General features: G+C 45.5%; 1 protein-coding gene across 1 annotated transcript; it reads right to left on the reverse strand.

The window, feature by feature from the left end:
* Positions 1 to 2,355: 2,355 nt before the first annotated feature.
* LOC148823283 (zinc finger protein Gfi-1-like) lies at positions 2,356 to 13,877 on the reverse strand. The gene is made up of 7 exons (XM_088927425.1): positions 12,801 to 13,877; positions 9,016 to 9,220; positions 7,765 to 7,965; positions 6,142 to 6,536; positions 5,464 to 5,601; positions 4,621 to 4,786; positions 2,356 to 3,450 (listed from the first exon to the last, which is right to left on the reverse strand). Exons 2-7 carry the CDS (start codon positions 9,125 to 9,127, stop codon positions 3,272 to 3,274), a joined length of 1,191 nt encoding a protein of 396 aa, XP_088783551.1. The 5' UTR covers positions 9,128 to 9,220; positions 12,801 to 13,877; the 3' UTR covers positions 2,356 to 3,271.
* Positions 13,878 to 16,920: the final 3,043 nt, after the last annotated feature.

The following is a 16,920-nucleotide window of genomic DNA, read 5'->3' on the forward strand; positions in this document are numbered from 1 at the left end:
AAAATAACCGGGCGCCCCAAGAAAATTGCTGACCCGCAAACGTGAAACAGTTTGAAGACAACAGCGCGTCTTCAAATAATTTATTAGCAAAGTTGAAGACAATTCACTGCACGCAAACGTTTTTCCTCGTAAAAGAAGGCCAGTCAGACGCTGTTTCATTTGCTAATGAATGTAATGGAGCTTGAGGCCGGAATCGGCCATTCTGCGATCGCTGTTCGTAGGAAAGAGTGTCATAAAAAAAACGAATCAATTTAACTAAACTTCCTTCACGGTCCACCTTGTTGACTCTGATTTTCGTTTGTTCAATATTTGTTTATGAAGCCCATAGACTGAAAATATTTGGTTTACACCAGGTGTCTCGCGTGGAAGTGCAGAAACGCGCCACTGGAGTGATTTGGGCGAGGCGAATCAACAGTGAGCCGGTACATCATCTGTCACGGTACTCAGTCGGTGTTTGCTCAACTTGAACGTCATGCATCTGTGAAATAGAATTATTATTATTGATGTTGTTGTTGATGATGATGGAACATTTGAATTTAAGGGAATATTGTCATATAAATAAACGAAAATTATTTTCTCCAGCAGTCATGGTTTCCGTAGACTTGCTCGTTTTGAAATATACATTTTATTCAATTAAAAATACAAACGCAGCAATGTGTTTTTTTTGAATGGGTAGACAAACCCGGTATGACCAATGCGAGTCGTCGTTTGTTCAGAGAACCTTTGGGCGTCTAGATTTAACCACTAAAATGTTTTTCTATATTAATCTCACAATGACTCTAAAATAAGAGAATGTGAAATCGTATCCAATTTCCTTATTGTTCCCCCCGTATCCTACGTTAATCGAATATGAAAAGTAAAATGCAAAAATTAAATTTAGTTATTCAGTCGTGCATTGTGATATAATATGCTATATATAACTATTTTTATACAATAAATATATATATATATGCGGTGCATCTGTTGCTTTATATTTTGTGTTTCTCCGGACGGCGTTCGTGCGTATGAGCAGCCTCTGTTTGAATCACGGTTTATCTGGGTATAGGGTTGTGTTTGTGCTCCGGGTGGCTGGATCTCTGTACACTTGATAGGTAATTTAATCAGCACTGAAGTGGACGATGGAAAACTCCTCGTATCTCTTGAAAGGTTTATCTTTCAACTAGAAAGCTGCAGCCCTTTGCTCTGCTGCTCATCGAGTTGTGCGTTACCAAATGGCTAGCTGCAGGTGTCATTAAAAATTTACCGTCTGAAACAAAGGTGTTCCTCCGCAGATCCTCTTTCACGGGTGTCTGTTACTCAGCTAGACAAAGGGCTGTGCAGATCTTACCTTGATGAATAATTAGACATGGAATCTGCACGATGCATTTTTAATAATAATAATAATAATAATAATAATAATAAAACTTGTTAATCGTTTCGGAGACAAACAAAATCTGGGAATATTCCCGGCATGATAATATTCCCCATAAAAAAACAGAAGTGTACCAATAAAAAAAGGGACGGATGCACTTTTGCTGTGTCGAATCAACAAGCAATAACGCGGCTTTTTGTTTTTAGCACTGTAATATTTTCTTAAAACGATGGCGCTGCCTTTCTAATTTAATTAGACGCGACGGGAAATGATGGGAAAATTAAAGTCTCCAGGTGCCCCTTGTTGTAATGTGACGTCAGCAGAAGCGTCTCAAAATACATAAGGAAAAGATGGTGGTAAAATTACGTTTACTAGTTTATCCTCACATTCCTTATTTTTTTAAAAGAAAAACAAATGCTAGCGCAATCGAATGTAAATTGAATAGAATATCTATTCGTGATAGATTGCCAAGGAGTAAAAATTATTCTCTCAATCCAATTTTCTAAGACATTAACTTGAAAAGGGAATCGTGCTTTGTTTTGACTTCTGCTGTAGGGACGGTGTCGTAATTTCTAATTCTCTTTTTGGCTTCGATCGAAGGACTCTCTGATTCAAGATTGAAATTATTATTAATGTAAACAAATCCGAATTGAAAATAAACGAAGACAACTTGTGCCTCTTTCGACGGCTTCCATTTGTTTGGTGTAAAAATGGCATGAAGTCTACTTGCAACATTTTTAAAAAATATATGCATTTTATTTTTGAAGTAGACCCACGTTGTCAATGTGTCTAGTTTTATGATCTCGAGTGTAAAGGCTCTAATATGGCGATAAGCCCGTCGATGGTGTTTAACTGGTCAACACGCTCGCTAGAGCGCTTGACTCCGCGCTTGAACCAGGCGCAGTCTGGAGCCGAAGCAGGGTCCGATCTCTGCTGTCGCCGCGGAATCAGTGAGAGGTTGTCAGATCTTATCCGTTTATCCGATCACAAAGATGCATCATTAGTTTGTCTTAATTTTTATTTTAAAGAATATTTAATCAATAAATAAAGCTTAGGAAATATAGCATCATACAACAAACAGTATCTGATATATATAAAACAGCTTACGACAATATCGTTTTAGAAACTAACTCATCATCACTCATTAAGATTGAACTCCCTAACAGTTATTTGCATATATATATATAGTTATCACCGAGCTTCCTCGGCGAGGTTTCTGTTAGCTTCACAAATCATATCTGGGTTCCGATAACAAAAAGAATAAAAATGTGCAAAAACTTTTTAAATTGGTCTTCATGAATTCAAAAAAATACTGGTTATGACTGTATCGTCTGACCAAGAACACAGCAGATAAAACCGTTGACAACCTCATGGCCAACTGTAATCAAATATTTTAACCCAAAATATAAACAACCCACTTGTTTGTTAAATCAATTCGTCTTAGTGTAGTGCCTGTTTTGCCAGCACCTCCTGCACTCCTTTGAAAAAGCGGTGATTTTGTTTTCACCGGCGTCCTGGATTGTGGAGGGTGTACACACACAGCGGGTTGTATTTCCGATGCCTCTCGTATTATTTACGCCACAACATTTCGGCTGCACGGAAGCTCTCCGGGGGAGACCACCGGGCCGGCGGGGGGGACGAGGCGGCACTGCGGGAAAACTTCTCCGACGCGCCTGCAAGTCCGTGCGTCTCGCACAACAGCCCACACCTGCACGTCGTCCCTCCTCTCGTCGCTCAGGTAAGCCGTCGGTACCGGGCAGGGGTGCTCATCTTCGCCCCGTCTCCCCGCTAAGAGTCCGCGCAGCCCTGGCTAGTGTTTCGAGCGGCGAGGAGTCCTTTCTTGTCGCCAGTTCCGCGACAGGAAAATCGTCCCCGCACCCACCCACCCCCCTCCCCCCGGCTGTATAATGATTTATTTGATTATTTCAGTCCGTGCTGCGTTTCTTTGTGTCTTCTCAAGTCCACCTTGCGCTGGAAGCCCTTCCCGCACAGGTCGCAGCCGAAGGGCTTGAAGCCGGTGTGCTTGCGGCTGTGCGTGATCAGGTTGGAGCTCTGGCTGAAGGCCTTGCCGCACACCTGGCACTTGTGCGGCTTCTCTCCTGTGCGACACACACACACACGAAACAAAAAAACAACATTCGCCATTAAAACCTGCCCGTTTGTAATCGGTACGAGCTCCTCCAGTACATCATTGAAACCCGCGGTTAATGAACACAACAGGGCAAGTCTCTCATCAACACACGAACCCGTTACACTGTGTTGACCCGTCACACGAGTCGACCGGAGGGACTAATTGAGAAGATTAAGCTTTATTTCATCGGATTGACTTGTCGGCATTCCCGAAACCGGGTGTCGTTAACTAACTTTCTGTTTCACAACGTGTCCTGTGTCAGTTGCCTCCTCTGCTCTATCAGTCTGGGAGAAGGCGGCTCAGCCGTCGCCTGCCGCTCAGCAGGGCGTGTTCTGCAGTACAGTTTCCTGTGCCTCTGTCAGCACCACAGCGCTAATGGGACACGAGCTTTTCTTTTGCGTGGAGTGATGCGCGGTCGCAGCTCAGCACAGACCCAGAGCAAATATTTAGAGAGGCTGGAATCGCCTCCGTCCTTTATTCTGACACGGTGTTGCGGGAGAGAGAGCTGTGTGCATTTGAGAGCAGGGTGCTGCCTTGTCGTTTTCACCTGTCAGTGGCCCGAAAAAATCAAGGACGAGTTCATATAATACCCTCTCATCATCCTACCCGGAAAGCCTCCCTAAATAATCACAGGGCGAATCAAAATGCAGGCGACAGTGATTGGATTGCTACAGGTTCCGGTTATTAAACTGTTGTAGTTGGTGGTTTCAGTGTTAGATAAACCCTTCGTTGCGACAGGTATATAGTAAGATGGTTTTAATATTGCAAGACTGCATTGACATCTATCCCAATAATATCTGAAATACAGGAATCATTATTACCGCAGATGCGTCGTGCAGGCTGTGATATCAGCAACGTCGTTGATTTAGTTTGTTTTTAATTGTTGCACAACCATTTCAGTCATTTCTCCTAATATTAATCATTTAGATTCGTTCCTCTTTACGATCTTAGTGAGTTGAATTCAAATCAACGAATAAACATTTTTAACACAGTCTAAAAATAAACGGAGTCCACCGATTTGTGCTCGGTGTAATAGTAATGTAGTTGAGTGCTTTCACATACGCCCTGCTGGAGCTCTCAGTGGGCAGTTTGCGTCTCAGTGACCGGGTGTCTCAAGTAAACGCCCGCCTCACCTTACCTGTGTGAATGAAGGTGTGTTTTTTCATGTCCGACTTCTGGTGAAACCTCTTGCCGCAGAACTGGCACGGGTAAGGACGGGTATCGGAATGGATCAGCAGGTGTGTGGAGAGAGTCGACGACCTTTTAAAGCTTTTGCCGCATATTTTGCAATCAAAACTCCTTTCCTAAAAAAAGGGGGAAATGTGAAGATGTTGGAAGTAGATAACAATATGTGGACACGTTGTCGCGGCTCATCAAGTACAATACAGAACAGGTAATTTACCTAAATGTACGTTACATTAATAAGGACCAAGTAAAGCTTTATTCCGTGCTGAAAAGAGAAGGAAACACAACGTTTCGGCTGTGGAGCCTTCTTCGGGTGTGAACTAGTGCATTAATAGGACTACTTAACTCTCCATCGCCCCAAACCGTCTCTTAGAAGAAGCTGTTGTAGCCGTTACTTCATCCCTGTCATTGTTTATTTTATCAACACTAGAAAGATATCGTCTAAAACCCAGGTGCATGTTGTATGAACCTGTAAAGCAGATGCTAACTATGAAACTACTCTTGTCCACTTGTACCATACTTTACGCCAAAATCGCTGTAGTGCACGTCTGTTTCCTGCCTGTCTCTGCAGTTGTACACGATAAATGTCCCATCGCCCCAGTGAATCAAAACACCCGTGCGTTATTTCATCGTTTTTAATGCCGTCTAGCCTTATGACGTTTAACCCGACCCGTAGGTGCGCTTTTTGTTCTTGTTGTTGTTGTTGTTGTGGGCAGAGGCTCTATCACCTGCCCAGCGCACGTCAGAAACGCGAACACGCGTGTCGCGGGCGGGACAGGCGGGACGGGAGACTGACCTGGGAGTGAACGGCCTTGTGCTGCTCCAGGCTGACCGCGTGGCCGAACGTCTTCCCGCAGATCTCGCAGGCGAAGGGCCTCGTGCCGCTGTGGGACCTGCGGACGTGCACCTCGAGCCCGTGGGGCGTGGAGAACACCTGCGGAGGACACGGCGGGAGTGATTTAGTTTTTCCGGGCGGGGAAGAGGGGAACTCGTTGCGTCCTTAATGGGCACCCAAGCGCAGTGGTGCACGCGTGGTCTTTTTTTTTTAGGCGGGGGGCTTTATTTAATTTATTTTTGTCTTTTAAACATTCTTTGCTTTTGAAAGCTGCCGGTTTCTTGCAGAAGGCCCTGCAGGATTGTTCATTCATGCGCCTTTGCGATACAGTAGCTGACGAAACGAATTCTGGCCCCTTAGTAATCAGAATATTTCTGCTCACGTACGCGCGTCGCGGCGCAAAGAGGGCGCAAAGCCACACCCTAACAAAAATGAATGAAGACAAACATGCCGTTCGGTTTATATAACAAGCGAATAACCCGAGAGCCTGTGTAGTGCATGCATTCGTCGTGTTTTTTCTTAGTTCACTGTGGTAGCCTATAAGGTTCAGTAGGCCAGAAGGCATGAAGTTATGTGTCCGAAGCGCGACCGCGCTGGGCCACCTGCCGTGGGGCGCTCACACCTGCGGGAGACACGCACCTTGCTGCACTTGACGCACTTGTAGGAGCCGCCGCTCAGCAGCAGCCGAGTGAAGGGCAGCTCCGACTCCGCCTTGATGTCCGGGGCCTTGCTGTGCCGGCTGGGGTCTGGGAACACGCCGGAAGACGAGGTCCGCTCGTACAGACCCGGGGCGGTCCCGTAGTCGCCGTACAGCCCGGCAGAGCCGCCGTCGGAAAAGAGAGAGGTGTCGCTGCCCCGCTCTGCATAGAGCCCCAGAGAGGGGCTCCGCTCCAGGGACACCGGGTGGTGGTGGTACGTCTGCTGCACCAGGTGCCTGAGCTCGGAGCCCGAGTAGCTGCTCCACGCATACGGCCTGAAGGAGATGGAGAACGGGCTGGTCTCGTCCACTGAAGGGGTGAGCGACGTCTCCGAGTCTGCCGGAACAAGACACGGGCACGGGGCGTGAGCGCCTCCTCATCACCCCCCCCCCACGAATGACGGTAACCACGAGGGCCACGCCGTGACAGTTCATTCAGAAATCAAGTATTTCTTTACCCTTTTGAAATCTTCCCCTTTTGATCTTTTGAACCATTTTCTGCAGATCACTAGGCTACTAGCAGCCTACTACTGACGTGAAAGCAGAGTCGCATTGGGTGCCTTTATCTGGATAGGATAAGAATTCGTACAGTTCTAAAACCAAAAGGCAAAGGGATTTTCATTCATTTTAAATTTATTTTAATTCATTTAGAGTTATTTTAAATTTAGAGTTTAGATTAGGGCTTCTGTGATACGGCGCAATGTACATCCACGTAAAAGAACAATAACAATAACCCCGGATCAGTAAACCTAGTTAAAGTCACCTCGTTTTTTTTTTTAAGAATTTGGTTCAAGACGTTTTGAAAATTAACCAACAAAAACAAACTGGAGAAAAAAAAACATACTAACAAAACAAATAAACACACACAAAAAACAGCCAGGCCATGAACAAAAAACACCAACTTGTTTATGCCTTTTCACAATTTATAAGAATAGTCTAAATCTGTGAAGGAGTCGCAGAATGACTGGAAGTGTAAACACAAAGCTCAGCGACCCCAGCTCCCACACGAGCTCCCCAGCGCCTGTCCTACAGAACACAGCCCTCTCCGCTGTGCTGGAGATCTCCTCCTGGAGCCGGCTCTTGGAACAGGACGCGGGGACAGATTTTCATTCTTTGTGACAATTTTTGACCCCCCCCGCAACCATTCCGATCATCGGGGCCGCGTGTTTATCTCGTCCCCCTGAGTACAGACTCCGGATTCCGAGTGGCGAGACAGAATGATCTTCCCTGGGGAAGTCCTCAGCGAGGCACAGGCACCCTCCCACAAGCACCACAGCACAGGCCCGCCGGCCAAATTAATTTCTCAATCCGGTGAACGTGAAATCAGATTATCTGCAGGGCCCGGTCTACTTTTCCTAATTCCTAAACAGGCCAGTTAACCCCTGTGACCTGATACAATCTTGAAAACACAGCAATTTAACGAATACGCAAGGGAACAGCGCACGCTCGACTTTACGCGGGTACTGACCGGGAGACTCGCACTTTGCTGAAAGGAGGGAGATCTCAGCTCCGTTAATACCAGCCCTCCACTGACTGTCCTGCTTGTCCCTCAGCTGTGTACGCACCTGGAGAGGCGGACGGGGACGGCGGTCTCCAGAAGTCGTCGTAGTCGGAGGACCGGCCGCAGACGCTGCCCTCGCAGCTCGGTGGAGACTTGGAGGAGAGGTCGGCCGTGTCGACCAGGTGAGCTTCCGGGGAGAACCGGCCTCTGGCCTCAGACCCGAGGGCGTCCGAGCAGCACCCCGTCTCTTCTGGTATCTTCGCTTCTGCGCAGGAAAAAAAAAACAACAGATTCGCAAGACGGTGTGAAATAAATGCCGGATACTTAAAGGGTCTTCAGTACTCTGTACCGTATGTTTTTAAGCTGTTGGTATATGAAACTCGTGTCGTCAGACCCCTTGCAGAAACAACAGATTAACGGCGTTTCATCGTTCATCAAAATGCTCAAGACTGTTTATCGAACATTTAATTTTTTTTAAGTTCAGTACTAGTAAATGTATAAGGAATAATTACTATGCAATTGCAATCGTCTACGGTTTTTAAATTTGTTCAATTTCAGTTTTGTTTCCCGCAAATTATATCTTTGCAATCTCTTAAAAACAATTCATATAATCATATACTAGTAAGTTATTTTTATTCTTAGGCTTGGGCGTCTTTAAATAGCGTATATTTTTGAGTGGGCACTTTAATAAATGTATTTGTAACGGCCAACGCAGAAAAAACAAAATAAAATTTCAACACAATATAAAATTTAAATACTTAGTAGTGATGTACATAATTAATTTCTTTTTCTGGTGAGTTTTTTTACAGCAAATTAGGTCCGCATAAATTGAATGGATTTTATTTTTTTAATTGCATAACAGATAATTCTCATAAGCACATTGCTGTGACGTATACTTAGCCTTTACCGTAACTAATTCCAGTCATGTATACATAAGTATGCGTGAACACACAGTATTGATCATTCCAAATAAAACCGAGATTTTTAAAGCGAATGTATTGTCATTTTAAACCTACATGATGAGTCGTGCTTTTATAAACGCAGTTGGGAGTGTACTGTGATGAATATTTGGAGCATAAGATATGTGTGGATATTATGTTTTTTAAGTGTTTTTTCATCAGCCTGCACATTTACAGAGTTTGATGTACTGATGTTTTCTTTCTCGTGTTGAACTACAGTTTGTCATAATTTCTAAAGCAACATGTAACACATCATGTCACGCATTTCAGAAAACAGTCAAAACCATATCAGAGCGTTGTCACAAAAAACCATACGTCCTTATAGAAATCGTTTTAGAACAGTAAACTTCACGTACCTGCGCATATGTGGGCCAGGATGCTGTCCAGCTTGCTGTAATCATCCTCCACCGACCGCGGCTGGTGGTAGCTGTGAGCCTTCTTGCTCTTCACCAGAAACGACCTGGGCATCTCGGAGCTTTAGTCCTGGAGCCTCTGAAATCACTCTCGATCCCTCAGCCCGGACAGCACTCTCCTCCGGAGCAGGCAGACCCGTGTTTATCTCTGTCAAGATTTGGAGATCATGGGTTGACGTCTGCTCCAATATAAGGGATTTTTTGGCAGGGGCTGAAGCATGCGCAGTGCCCCGTCGTCGTTTACCAGGTGTTGCGCAGACAGGTGCCTAAAGAAACTATTATCCCACAGCTCTCGGTCACTGTGATTGGCCCCTCACAGAACAAACAGCAGCCAGCCAGCCAGCCAGTCAGCCCAGCCCCCCCGGGTCCGGCCGTATTTCCAGGGGGGACTGAAGCCGATGGCAATCAGGATAAGTAGCACACAGTACTTGATCACCCTGTTACCCAATCCCCCGCCGCCAGCGAGGAGAGGAAACTCGGAGCAGGTACCGCAGTGCCCGCACGAGCTGCTGCTGTGGGTGGCACGTGGTTAACTGACTTGCCTTTCGGTGTAATTGTGTAATTACAGTCTCCAAAAACTGCGCTTCTGCACCCTGGAGTTTGTTTTGTTTTGTTTTGTTTTGTTTTTAGGCTGAACAAAATGCTTGTTTCTCGCCTTCTCTCCTCTTCTTGGAGAAACGGAGCGCGTTCTTGTTTTGTTTTGGGTTTTTTTTTTAAAAAAAGCGAATTTGAAGATGGCGTGTTCTACACTGTAATATCGTCACGCTGTTGTTTTATAAACAAAGTCGTGGTAATAATAAACATTGGGTTATCATTGTTCCGTAGTACGAAAATGTATTGCATACAAGTAATATCAAAATGATATCTATATTTTAAAATGGGAATCATGTATGATCATCATAATATTGCAGAAGAAACGGTTCGAGTTAACTTGGGCAGTGACAGACTGGATTTATAAAGCAAGCGTGAGGCGCGTTCTTGTTTCTACTTTTCTTATTGTCTGAAAGGATGAAATCCCCAACTTTCAGACAATGAGGCCGGCCGGGCAGGGCTCGGGTTTCAGCTCCGGGGGTGAAGGGAGCCGTCTCGCTCCCCGTTCACGCAGAGAGCCGGCTGATAACATCCTCTCTAATCATCCGACACACCAGCCCGCCGGTGAGAGCCGGTCCGGGGACATCAGACCACTGACCCCTCCGATCGCGCCTGAAAGCACCTGGAGAACAGCCACGAGTCTGCCCGTCCACCCGCAACCATCTAACATCAACCTAAACAAAAAGGACTTCGTGTCCAGGAGTGGGGCATTAAAAACACACAGTTCGTTCAGCGCTTTGTCGATTATGATTATAAACGAAAACGCAACACGCTAAAATCGCACTAGATCGATTTAAGTCCCCAACAAATATTTTGGAGAAAAAAAAAAGCAAACGATAATTCAGCAGTAAATAATTAGTCTTCCTAAGGCCTCTGCGCACCTCAACAGGAGTAAATGCTTAAAAAGTATAATTCGGGAGCAGAATATTCCGTTCTCTGTCAAAATAGCAAAGGCTCGATTTTCAAAACCTTCGCTCGGTCTCGCCCTGATTTCAGCTCTAACGAAATATTTGTTACTACAGTAGTTACATTCCAGTCAATTCCCGAAAGATTAACATTTCAGTATCAAATTTCAACAATAAAGCTGGACACTTTGTGCACCTAACTGTTCATAATGTATCACATGCTTTCGTATTTTATGGTTCTTACACAGACGAGAATCAATGACTCCTTTAATGCCCGGCTTGCATGTTTGTGGTGATTTTATCAGTATAACGGTTCTGTGCGGTTTTGAACGCTCTGCTCATCTGCGCTGGAGAATCCGAGATGTCGGACTGAGAGTCACAAGACTTTACACGACAGTAGACGCTTCCAGTCTTCCTTTCCACCTGCCCGAACAACACGGTGCTTGTTCTGTGGCCTTGAGAGAAAGTGTCTGGGTGGACTATCGGCGGCCCGTGGAAAAAAAAAAAATCAAAGCAATTTGATAACTGTTGACACAATCCTCGCCCCTCACAGGCAGTGTCTTGTGCCCCCTGTCGATAGCATCGAGACATTGCCTGGTGACGTGCAGGCCTGTAGATAGTTAAATTAAAAACAATTAGTGACCGGAAAGGAATGGAGCAGGGTGCAAAACACCATTCTATATGTATATATATATTAAAATATACGATTTGAAGTATCCTAGTATCCAGTGACTCAGTGTAAGCATACAGTGCGCTTTATTTCATCTTAATGTTGTTTTTCACGTAATTTACCAGATTTTGAACATCCTGGCAATGTGTCACCCCCCAAAATCTGTCCAGCGAACAAAGTTCGGTAAAATCCTTGCTGCGGCGTTTCACGCTAACCCTCAGTGTCCAAGGGCGTTTCCACCCCGCTCAGACCTGCTCCCACACAGTAAATGTGGGAAACGACCTGCGGGCACCACCTGCAAGTCCGAATTCCTCAGATAAACAGGTGGAACAGACGCCCGAGACTCACAGCCTGCAATAACACGCGTTTGTTCGCGAATAGGGACAACGAAGGAGAAACGACTCCTAAAATAATACAGCTGGATATTAATGTTCATTTACGGATTTTTAAGAGAACTAGAATTTCCACAGCCGCCTCCTCTTGCCGGCTTGGGCAACCCGACGCCTGAACAGATTGGAAGAGAGCTGTTTCAATAAAACGTTTTAGGATTACACAAAGCGATTGCAAAAGCTTTACATAAGTCCGCAAGGGCTCCGGGATATGCCTGGCTTAACGAATTGACGTTGTGGGGAAAAAATAATAGACGTTACCTTCAGTTATTTATTTTTATATTTCCACAAAACGGATACGTTTCACGCGATTTTGCATTTGTGATGCAAGACTGATTTAGATGTGGAGTAAAGAGTATTTTTGTTTTAATGCGAGGTTTGGAGGTAGTTTCTTTCTTCCAGAATGTCTTAATTGGGGACGTGCCTCTTGTATGTTAATTGAAAGCACAGCACTTTGGGGTGGCTCGGATTCTACACAACACAATCACAACTCGATTCACAGCTGCTTTCTGCCGCAGTTATCGTTAACAACGTCGCAATAAGAGAGGACCACAAAACCAGTGAATAATATCACCAAAGACGGACTATTAAATCTCACATTGAAATATTATACAGTATATAATTATGATTATCTGCAATAACATTGTTTTTGAAACAGGCAATGGGGGGCACGTACATATGTATTTTTAAAATGATTGCCCCGACAAACAGTAACAAAACGCCCTTCTTGTCTATCCTGATGATAAACCTAACATTCTCCACGAGCACTTGCGAGAGTTTCCTGCTATGACTGCAGCTCCGGTGTTTAATTGCTATACCAAACTGACGCTGGAATACGGTGCCAGAGAGTTAGCGCTTGCGTCTGTTGCGTTGAGTAAAACCCATTCAGCCACCCCGTTATTTCAATGTATGTACGTATGGAGCACAGCGCTTGAAACGATAGCGAATAAAAGAATAAAACCGCTATTCCCCTGGTGTACTGTGTAGGTTACCCGTAACAGTCACGTCTTACTCCGCGCTCCGTACCCGAAGCAGAAACGCACCCGAGCCATTTCTGCAGACGCTGAACCGAGAAGAGAGTCGAGTCTTACTGACAGCGGGAACACGGTACACATCTGCCGACACGGCACGGCGGGGATCATAAACAGGAGAACAGAGAACGCCATGCCTTACCAGCTCAGACCGTGCTCTCCGGGGGAGCCGAGGCGTGTGGTGAGCAGGAATCCTCGCTGTGCTTCGCGGCTTCGCTATTGAGAGAACTCCCTCGAGTGTCCCATCTCAAATTTGCAGTTTTAACTCCAATAGAGTTCGGCCCCCAAAACCACAAGACAACTTCCTGAACGTTAGAAACTATTTCTGCAACACGTTTCATAAGCAAACATATGTGGAAGGGGTGATACAGATCCCCAAGGTAACAGTTCTGCTCTGACCTCCGTTCGTGACGCTCAAACGGGGTCTGCTCGCCGTAACGCTTCAAGAACGATCACTGTAAAGCTAAAATGATTTTGGATTTAACTTCCGCTATGAAAGAAAGAGAAAGGCGAGCACCTGCGGATCCGTAGCACAGATTTAAAAGCAAATCTCAAATGCGTTTCTTGCGAAATACAATTCAGATCAGTTAGGTGTAAAAAAAAAAAACACAGGTCCGTGAGCAACTCAATTTGCGAATCTTTTCAAATAAAGGAAAACCTGTTTGTGACCGTAGAGCACTGCTCAGAGCTCAGATGAAAAGCGCCTTCCGAGCGTGTGAATGCGTGCTGGCTATGAAGACCTTTTAAAATGCTCGTTACAGAATCGTATACAGTATATTGTAACCTTGGAAGTATTTTAATACTTGATTTGGATTCTGGATTGCGCAAATGTTTATTCAAGCGGTTATTCGACCAGTTAACCGTTTCTTACGATAACCAGTGTGTCTGAGCCGAAAGGAAGCGCAGATGGTTGCATGTTCAAGTTGGAAATATCGATCTTAGCAACGACTTTGCCTAAAAGCTGAATTATTCTACACCCCACAGTTAGGACAGCATGCTGTACTGAGAACAATCCCGAATGTATATTGTTTTTTTTAAAAAAAACTCCTAATCACACCCTTAATCTGTTTTTTTTTTAATCTTTAAACGCCGATACCTTGGCTAGTCTCTGGTAGCAAATTGCTATCTTAAAACCTGTTTGTAAAAAAATTAGGTTTGCAAGTAGCCGTTAGTTACAGTAGACCGGAAGAATCTGTCAGACTACACAGCCTGTACTCCCACTAACAGCCCCGCGCAGAACCTAAATCAGCTCTCATTTCCTTTGCTGTGTAGGTCATTTTTATATTTGGATGCCCTGGGCGGTGTAAATGCACTTGTAATATTGCTGAAATTAAACTGCCAGTTCTTCAGTTATTCTTAACAATAAATCTACCCACGCGAACTCTTGGAAAAAAAAGTACCCTGTCAGATTCTTACCTAATCCCCAAGTCTGTTTTTAAGATCAGGTACAAAGTAGAATCTCTCTGTTTCATTGTTGTTTTGTTTTTATTTGTTGGGTACGGGGAGAGGAGACCTAAAAGTATTTTCGTAAAGAACAGGAAACTACTGCTGCCTCTTGGCTCTTGAATTCAGTTCGTGCGATCACATGTCGATGGGTTTTTAGCAGAGCAGATGTTGGCCGTGCGGGGATCCAGACGCGTTTCGTTTGCCAAATTCTGCGTTTAACACCGCCGAACCGCTGCACTCGCACCTACAGGATCAGTGACCTCAGAGTTCACGGTCTACAGGTGTAAGGGACCGAATCTTTCATTATTTCGATTCCTTTCCGAGTTTCCGCTTCGGAGCACACTTGCAGCTAACCGTGCCCCAATCGCTGGTTCATCTAAGCACCTTTAGGAGATGAAGAAAATAAGAAGTAATCTGTCATTTCAAAACGCACAACTCTCCGTCGAAAAAATCGTTTCCCCGATGACAAACAACAGAACATCTAACACGAGTTAAATTTCCTCTTTAAAGGAAAGCAGAACTTGACATCTCATTGCACACCTCCCAATAAGCTTAATTAGCTGTTATAATTCAGTACGCGGGAAATGTAGATTTGAGACAAAACGTTTTCAGGATTTGACTTGGCGTCGGTAACCAAATCACTGCCCCGGGCGGGTCGGGCTGCGTGCCGCCGGACGCGCAGTGAGGATGGCAGGAGGTAGAGCCCCTTTGCCGGTTCTCTCTTCCTCCGCACCGACAATGAACACGACTCGACAGGACGTCGACAGGGCCGCTAGAGCCGGCGCGATCTCCCCGGGTGCGCGCCCGAGTCGAGCTGCAGGGCCAGCCGGTTCCAGGTGTCGCTCGGGCGGCTGATGCTGCAGCAGCAGGCGGGGCAGCGCTGCACGATGGCCGAGAAACTAAGGCTCCCCGACACCTGGTGTCTTTTCTCTCGCTTTACCTCGGACTTAGCCAGCTCCGGAATTTGAGTTTCCAGGTGAACTTCACAGTTCTTGTGTCTGAATCACAGCCGTTTCCCCGGTTAGTCTACAGGAGCTGGGAGGAGTATTTATGCGTCGGCAATATTTTTAAATGCCATTCATTAAGGTTACGTTTTGTTGGGGTTTTTTTCCCCTACATAAGGCCGGTGCAGGGGAAATGTGGCGTTAAGTTTACACGATGTAAACCGACGGATTGGTCAGCCGCAGTGGCGGTAGCCCCTTGAGCACACAGACCGCAGGCTGGGGCTCTGGGCCTCGCAAGCACACGGCCGAGGCCCAGGCCTGCGCTTGAGTCGCACCTGGAGGCTCGGAGCGCCGACAGCCCCGGGTTTGAGGACCTCGGTGCTCCGCTGGCTCCTCGGGCCCGGCTGCTGCCTCGGGTTTGCCCTGGCTGTTGAAACAGACAGAATGGGCTAAAACGAAAGATATAATCTGCGTTTCACAACAGTCTTGCCTTTTTATTCCAAGTGCCTCGTAAAAACCTGTCACTCCAACGGATTTCTGCGAAGCTCAGGAGGGGGGCACAGAAACCAAATTTCGTTTTCCCAGTGCTCTCCCCTCACCTCTCACCGGGACCCCAAATCGCCCATCTTACACTGTCGAGGGCGATCCGGCGAGACACGTTTTTACCATCATGCACGGTTCATCAGTTTCGCTTTTATCCGCAGCGCTGCCACTACCGACCGAGCTAACGCGTCGCAGCCGCCGTACGTGTCGCCACTGCTGTAGCCAAAACGAGCTGCCGGCAGGTGTTGACATCTGTGCCCGTTACGGAGGGGCGGCTCGTTATCTTTCCGTTACCCAAGGAAATCGTTAAAAAGCGAAAAGCGCCGTCAGTGCGGAATTTTCAAGAACGAGAAGTGCGCGCCGCCCCGACATTTTTTTTTCTCTCTAAAATTGATTTAAAATGCTCATGCTGTAATCGTTGGAGGTATTTATAAAGGACTCCAGTTTAGGGAGCCGCACCGGCCAGGCGATTAAACCAGGTTATATACGGGAAGTGCAATTTTAGAACTCGTGGAAATTAGATGCGCACAATTACTGCTATAGCTGGCTGTTCAGGACCAAATTTAGTAACAAGCGCAAACCCGAAGGAATGCGAACGCGGCGGATCGGCGCAGCTCGGAGAGGTGTTCAGGGCAAACCGGGGTCTGGCGCTCTCGCTTTGCTCCAGCTGTTGTCGAAACGGACGTCGCTTTTTGAATCAAACACAACAACAGGCCACAAGCATCAGTGCTTAAAGAAGCCACAAATACACTCATTGCGTCATTAGGTGCCACTTAAAGACGATTCCAAATTCACCGTGTCTTTTTCTCCAAAAATCAAACAGTGGAAATTTCCAATCGCCTTTTTTAAATTTTTTTCCTAAGGATAGGGTGACCATATTTCGGTTTTCAAAAAAGAGGGGGTGGGGATAATCGACACTCGACACATTCCTCCAAAGTAATGAATCTTTATTACTTTTTCTAATAAAAAAAAACAATTTGAACTCTCTGGTTATTAAACTTCTTAGTAAACTTTTAAACAGTTGCAGGGTTGTTGTTTCTCTTCCATAATGGCAAACAAGGAAAAACAAATATAGCCCTCTTTTTTTTCATTTTAACACAACAAAAGTCTTAACATCAGAAGAAAAAAATAATACATCGTAACTTAGGAGAAGTCTTCACTGGTTGCAAAAATGATCAATTTTAACGAAACATTTTGAAATATAACGAAACAAGTTAAACATTGTTATTTCTCATGGCCATAAAAACAGCCAAACACACACACACACAAACCCTTTTCAAGCTACTCTGCGTGTAAGTTCAAAACATCCACCGGTAAGGCGTGGAACGA

Source organism: Atractosteus spatula, chromosome 11, assembly GCF_055471065.1.
Source record: "Atractosteus spatula isolate fAtrSpa1 chromosome 11, fAtrSpa1.hap1, whole genome shotgun sequence".
NCBI classification, from domain to species: domain Eukaryota; kingdom Metazoa; phylum Chordata; class Actinopteri; order Semionotiformes; family Lepisosteidae; genus Atractosteus; species Atractosteus spatula.

Bases quoted from the DNA above. Each gene is read 5' to 3' on its own strand.
- LOC148823283 (XM_088927425.1), bottom strand. From the start codon at position 9,127: ATGCCCAGGTCGTTTCTGGTGAAGAGCAAGAAGGCTCACAGCTACCAC. The intron at 6,537-7,764 runs GTGCGTACACAG...TTGTTCCGGCAG, and splicing joins GTCCCCGTCCGCCTCTCCAG to ACTCGGAGACGTCGCTCACC. The intron at 4,787-5,463 runs GTCAGTCTCCCG...CCCTTTTTTTAG, and splicing joins ACAAGGCCGTTCACTCCCAG to GAAAGGAGTTTTGATTGCAA.